Source organism: Atta colombica, unplaced genomic scaffold (genome assembly GCF_001594045.1).
Source record: "Atta colombica isolate Treedump-2 unplaced genomic scaffold, Acol1.0 scaffold96, whole genome shotgun sequence".
In the NCBI taxonomy this organism is placed as follows: domain Eukaryota; kingdom Metazoa; phylum Arthropoda; class Insecta; order Hymenoptera; family Formicidae; genus Atta; species Atta colombica.
This window is the reverse complement of record NW_017259590.1, coordinates 2,280,647-2,286,942: the sequence shown is the minus strand read 5'-3', so window position 1 is coordinate 2,286,942 and position 6,296 is coordinate 2,280,647. Positions and strand designations below refer to the sequence as shown.

The following is a 6,296-nucleotide window of genomic DNA, read 5'->3' as shown; positions in this document are numbered from 1 at the left end:
CATATAATGTCACAAAAATAGATCACAATTATAATATTAAAAGAAGTACATAAAAGTTCATAACTTTGTTTTTTTCTCAAAGGAGATAAAAGTATGTAAACAATTTCAAACAATTTTTCATCAAAGAGAGCTATACGTAATTATAATAAATAGGAACATGAATGTATACAATTAATATATTTTATATTTTTAAAACGTTCTTTTTCAAATCTATAAAGTTTCGGATCTACATGATTTTTTTTCTTCGGTATTGAATCATACTGGCCGAACGATAAACGAGTTCTATTCCAATTTTATATGATGATTTTGTCTGATTTGTACATATATTCTGCATGAATATAAATATCATTCTTTTACAATCTATTATTTACTCAACTTTATAAAATACTTGCACAAAGAATATACTTCTATTGTATATTTTTTTCATATTTCATTGATTTCGATGAAGTAATGTTTCATACTTTATATAAAATTAATTAAAAAACGTTATTTTTTAACGTACAATTAATCTTTTCTTGTATTTTAAAAATTGCAAATATTTTTCATGTGCTTTTTGAAGTGAAAATTAAGTAACCTAAAGTATGATGGTTGGCACTGTGATGTCATTGCATAATTTTTATAATAAGCTCTCTATATAATATCCATTGAATAAATTATTTTGAGAACTCATTTATAATTTCCAACTGAGCAATTTGTTCCTGTTGTAATACCATTTTATACGATAACTTTGTATAGCTGGTACGCCCTCAATCGTTCATAAACTTGAATATAAATACATTGTTCCTATAATCTGCTATTTAACAGAATTTATAGTACGAGCAATACAGTCTGTATGGCGCGCGCAGACGGCTTTTAAATAAAATTTTCCGTACCACCTACCTGAGTTAGGTTGGCCGTTGCCGTTAGGTCGTGCGGAAGGTGCTCCGTCTCGGGCCTCCACCTCCAGGGCGTAAGCACCCTGCTTCTCGCGATCGAACATTACTTTCGTGAAGATCTCACCAGTTTCCCTGTTGATCTCGAAGTAATCCTTGCCTTCGTTCCTCTCGCTGTTTACCACGTAATATGTGACCTGGATAAATAATGTGAAGTTTATTGACTCTATCTACGTGTCTCGCATGCGCAAGTAACTGAAAGAATATCATAATTCCGTTCGACATCGCGCCATTAACGAAGAAAAAAATGTACTTATTTGCTAGTTTAATAGTATAATATTATAGACGACAAATCTCAAGTGAAATTCTTTAATTTATTAAAAATTTGAAGATGTTTTGTACAAAATGTGGAACATCCAAAGATTTAATCTTTAAGTAGATAGGTAGTCACAGCATAATAATTATTTTAAAAACTTTATTCTCTCTGAAAAAGGAAAAGTATTATTCAGAAAAGTTTAAATCTTAAAGTTCATTATTTTTACATTCTTCTATCTCATAAAGGTATAAGTAATATAAATTTAACACACTCTGTATGTATTATTAAAAAATATAAAACTATAAAATTAAATTGTTTGGAGTGTTATGAGTAAATCACCTACCTACTTAAAAATTAATAATAAAGCGTAACGGCATTGTAATAACATTACGTTATATTCCATTTCCTATATTAATGTGTGTTTTACGTTAACAGGTAATGACTTTTTTAGTCTCTATTCTTTTTGTTTTATAAAAATTTTTTAAAATCAATTCGTAATAATCGGCATAAATCATTAACATATCCATCCAAAACGTAGTTTGAACTCTGAATAAATTTCGGTTCTCTCACGCAGTATATTGCGAGTGTATGATCTATTCGACTTGTTTTACTTTTATTCGTGGAAACTCCCTGTTTCATATTAAAATGCATGTATGTATAAAGTACGCGAAACGCATAAAAATGTCGTCGTCTGAGGTGTATAATGGCGTCGAGAGCTCGAAACTTTGAGATAGTTATCGCGGAAGAAAATTTGAATGAAATTCGCACTGCAAGACTTTACTTGCACAAGTTGCGAACGTGTCGGCACTTTGTGCCTTCCAATTTTACTTTAATGAAACGGCAAACAACGTTACTGTAACCCGAACGGAACGGTGCAATTTTATGTAATGATGGAATGGTTTTCTTTCAACGTACTCGGTACTTCTTTGTGATCCCTTAATTAGACGAAAACGGAAAAACTTGATTAAATTGATGTTAACAATGTTCTGGTTATAGATTATTTAGCAAATCCTAAAGTATGTTGTGGAACACACTTTCGTTGGATTTTATATAAATTTTATCGTTACGATTAATATTTCCTATATATTCATTACAGTAACATTTAAACTGACGGAATTGATAATTACGTACATGTTTTCTTGTTGAAATTATGAATTTTACATTAAATTAGACCAGTTTTTATTAAGCGTGAAAAATTTATAAATAATTTAGAAATTTACCACCCAATTTTATCTTATATATTATTTATTATACAACCAATTTCTCAATTTCCGTTTCTTTATTTTTATAAAAGTCTTTATTTGCTATCGCCAATAATGGTGCGCATGCAAGAAAGAACGGATGAAGGAGCGAGGAAAAGAAGATATCGAGTTTGCAGCAACGCGATTACTGTGCTCGACTACATGTCGGATTCACGTTGTATCCTTTTGTCTTGGTAGTTGTGCGCATTTCCGCCCCGCAACTCTAGATCCGTATATATACATATACATACACACACACATATATATATATATATATATATATATATGTATAAAATATATATGTATGTACAATATGTACATATGTATATACGTGTATAATACGTACAAATAGAATGTGCATATTTGACAGATCCTTTGCGCGCGAAGAATTTCACGTAATCGGTGAAATTTACAGTTGCGCATCTCATGCTATTTAATCGGCAAATTTCCACTTGGAAATTTCGTGATATTTCACGGTTGCTCCGTTTCCGTTTTACTACGGAGGTAAAGTTTTTTTTGGCAGTTGCGTTGCATATCATTTTCACAGAGTTGCTTAGCTAAGAATTATCCCATTTTTGTTTAACGAAAAAAAGATAAATGTGTAGTAAAATTCTCTATGATTTTTTTTTGTTTAACAGCTTTTCATTTCTTTGTTTCTCTTAAAAGGGTATGTAAAAGAAGATAAAATTTACAAATGTGTGTATGAGATAAAATATAATAAAGAATAATTTTCTATAATTTAACAGAAATTAAAACTTTTTCTGATTTTATATATATAAAAATTTATAATTTTTTGTCAAAGAATTGTAAATTATGAAAAAAAATGTAATATTTAATTAATAAAAAAATTGAAAATTTAACATCTTGATGAAGAAACTGATAATGAAGTTATAATAAAATACTTATCAGTGCGTTGATTTAAAAAGTTTAAAGATTTTACAAAAACTCCACAATGGCAAGAAAAGTTCCATTAAGTATGTATATTATTAAAAGTTTTAAATCGAAAGACAAAATTCATCTAATTTAAGCCCAGATTTGAAAGTTATTTACAATATCTCCCTCAGAAACTAGCAGCTTGTTTCATAATATTCAGCACGTTTACACCTAATCGGTAGTTGTATCGGCATTACAAAATGCGTTTGGTAGCATAGCAACTCGGTTTCAATGTAAAACGAATGATAATCACGCGATTAAATGTCGGCGCGATATACATTCGTGTTGCTGGCATATCCGATAATGCGATCATACGTGATAAATTCAACGCCACTCAAACGTGTGCTCGTCGGAATTGCGTTACTCCGTTACAGAGTTTATAACATTCTGCCAATGGCGGCAATGCATTTTCGCATGAAACATTAAAGTTTCTATACGACAGTCTAAGTTATGGCTATGTGTTTAAGCACTCTGTAACCGCTCTTATTCCCCAATTCCCAGCTGTCCTTCGTCTCTCCTCAATCAGGACTTTGATGACTGAGCTCCTTTAAATCCTTCTCAAGGGTCCCCGCAATAGCGCGATACATGTTCCCGAACATGTTCTTTAGTTCTTTTGTATAGCTTTGCCGCAATTCTCCTGCAATCGATCTACGCGAAATCGGATCTCTGCAGTAAAGAAATGTAGAAAGAACTGTGTTGAACATGTGATGCGCTTTTCTCAGCCATTTTTCATTATAACCGAATTTCTTTGCTAATTTTAATTTAGTTTTTCGTTAATTGCATTTTATATAATAATTGGACATAAATATTTAAAATGTGTACTTCTTTGATAAATTTAATTGGATACAATAGCCATATTTCAAATTAAAAAAACGAATAAGTATTATTAATTTAAATTAATTTAACGAAGAAATATTCTATGCGTATTTATTCTCACATATTCTAAATATAAAATTCATTACAAATACAAATATAATCATATATGTATTTATTGAATCAAATGTAATAAAATGTAGAAATTTAGATTGTTTAATACAAAATACACAACTTATATATTTATTATGCAAAAATTGAGAAAAATAATTAAAAATTATGATTTATATATATGTTTTTTATATCAGTTTATCTTTTAAGATTTTGTTATTAAAATGATACCACATAACATAAACGCAGAAGAAATTTAGAACAAGTGTTTGGAACCCATATGTTATTTCTTAAGTAATTAGCTAGTATCGAAATTAATTACTCTCTCAGGATGCGTCAATTTGTTTAGTGTGCAATAGCGCATGATATCGATTTACCTGATTATTGGGGAATGTCCCGTCCTTGTCGATGGCGTTTACTTGGGTGACTTTGCTGCCCACTGGCTCACCCTCGAGTACGGTTTCCTGTTCTCGTTCGGTGAACAGCGGTATCTCATCGTTAACATCCTCCAGCATGATGTACACGGTAGCCTCAGAAGCCAGCTGCTGGGCTCCATTATTCTGGTGGGATTAAGTTGACCGCGATTACAAAACGATTCACGTTCGTGTGCTTCTTGATGCCGACTCTTCCTTTTTATTCTCGTGTAAAATTACGAATGTATTTATATTTGAATACATTTATTTTAAGCTTTTCTCGATCTGCATTCATTATTCTAATACAAAGATGTAAACGTTACTTTTTGATTATATCAGTCTTTGTTTCTCTTTTTATAGATGCTTATATTATTTAATATTCAAATTGGACTTTAATGCATCTATATTTACATTTAACATTGCATCAATTGCATAAAATTTGTTATCGTCAATGTAATAGAACATTATCATGCTAAAATTTTATTGCCATTAATCCTCCGTTAGCAATGTGAAATTTTCATCCTTCGTCTGTAACCCGGATCTTTGAATTTCAGATTTTTGTATTTTCTTCCAGAATAAATAAAAATTAGAAAAAAATTATATGTTTGAAAACTTTAACTTTAAGTTTTTAGTATTAGTGGTTGGATTGTATTTTATTTATTTTTTTATCGATTTAAATTTATCTTATATCAGAATTTATAATAAAAAAATTGACTATGCTTTTAAAGTCCAAGCGGTTAATTCTTAGCTAATATACGATTAGATTATTTTTGTATAGGTTTTTATCATCAGAAAATATGTTATTTTTCTAAAAGATACTTTGATTATGTAAAGACTTTTTCACTCACAAAAGCGAGCATGTAGATAAAAGACGAGTCATACCTCCACTCGTATGGTGAGATTGTATTCTTTTATGCTCTCGTAGTCTAGTGGATGATTAACCTTAATATCAGCCCAAGTTGTCGACTGTTCACCGCGTTGCTGAAGGTAAAACGTATGAAACTTGTTCGTCTGCGCCGTGGAACCCGGCATTAAGTGGTAAAAGACCGTCGGATTATTGTCGATTCCAGAGCTGTCGACACACACAAAGGGGCATATTACAAAGCGTACCGGCTGCCCGGGAGCGCCGAGAACAACTTAACGAAACGGAAACGGAAACGGAAAACGGAAAAACAGAAACGAGAACGGAAATTTCCTAAGATAGAAGAGAAAAAGAGAGAGGGACTCGCGTATATACATATATGCACATATCGATATTTTGAGTTAAAACAACTGATATCTTTACGTGACTCGGAAATCGAGAGGCAATTGTTACGTATGTTATGTAATGTTGAACCTGCTCTTTCCGATTCATAAAATGATATTGGTTGTTCTAGTTTCAAGATACGGATATACGGAATAACCTATAACCGCTGTCCCTTTTGCCGATGCTGCGATTCGCATTTCACATCATGCATTTAAATGTTAAATAGGAAAATAAATAAAATTTTTGATCTTTTTATGTAAGGATTGCATTTATTGTTGTCGTACTGAGAATGTGATTATTTTTAGCTCCAAATATAAGATTTGAATACCGATTTGTATAAAAAAAAATTAT

General features: G+C 30.9%; 1 protein-coding gene across 1 annotated transcript; it reads right to left on the bottom strand.

The window, feature by feature from the left end:
* Nucleotides 1–746: 746 nt before the first annotated feature.
* LOC108693617 (neural-cadherin-like) lies at nucleotides 747–5,731 on the bottom strand. Its single transcript, XM_018202651.1, has 4 exons — nucleotides 5,582–5,731; nucleotides 4,664–4,846; nucleotides 880–1,069; nucleotides 747–793 (listed from the first exon to the last, which is right to left on the bottom strand). Exons 1-4 carry the CDS (start codon nucleotides 5,729–5,731, stop codon nucleotides 747–749), a joined length of 570 nt encoding a protein of 189 aa, XP_018058140.1.
* Nucleotides 5,732–6,296: the final 565 nt, after the last annotated feature.

Bases quoted from the DNA above. Each gene is read 5' to 3' on its own strand.
- LOC108693617 (XM_018202651.1), bottom strand. From the start codon at position 5,731: ATGCCGGGTTCCACGGCGCAGACGAACAAGTTTCATACGTTTTACCTT. The intron at 4,847-5,581 runs GTATGACTCGTC...TAATCCCACCAG, and splicing joins ATCTCACCATACGAGTGGAG to AATAATGGAGCCCAGCAGCT. The intron at 794-879 runs GTAGGTGGTACG...TCTGTTAAATAG, and splicing joins CAACGGCCAACCTAACTCAG to CAGATTATAGGAACAATGTA.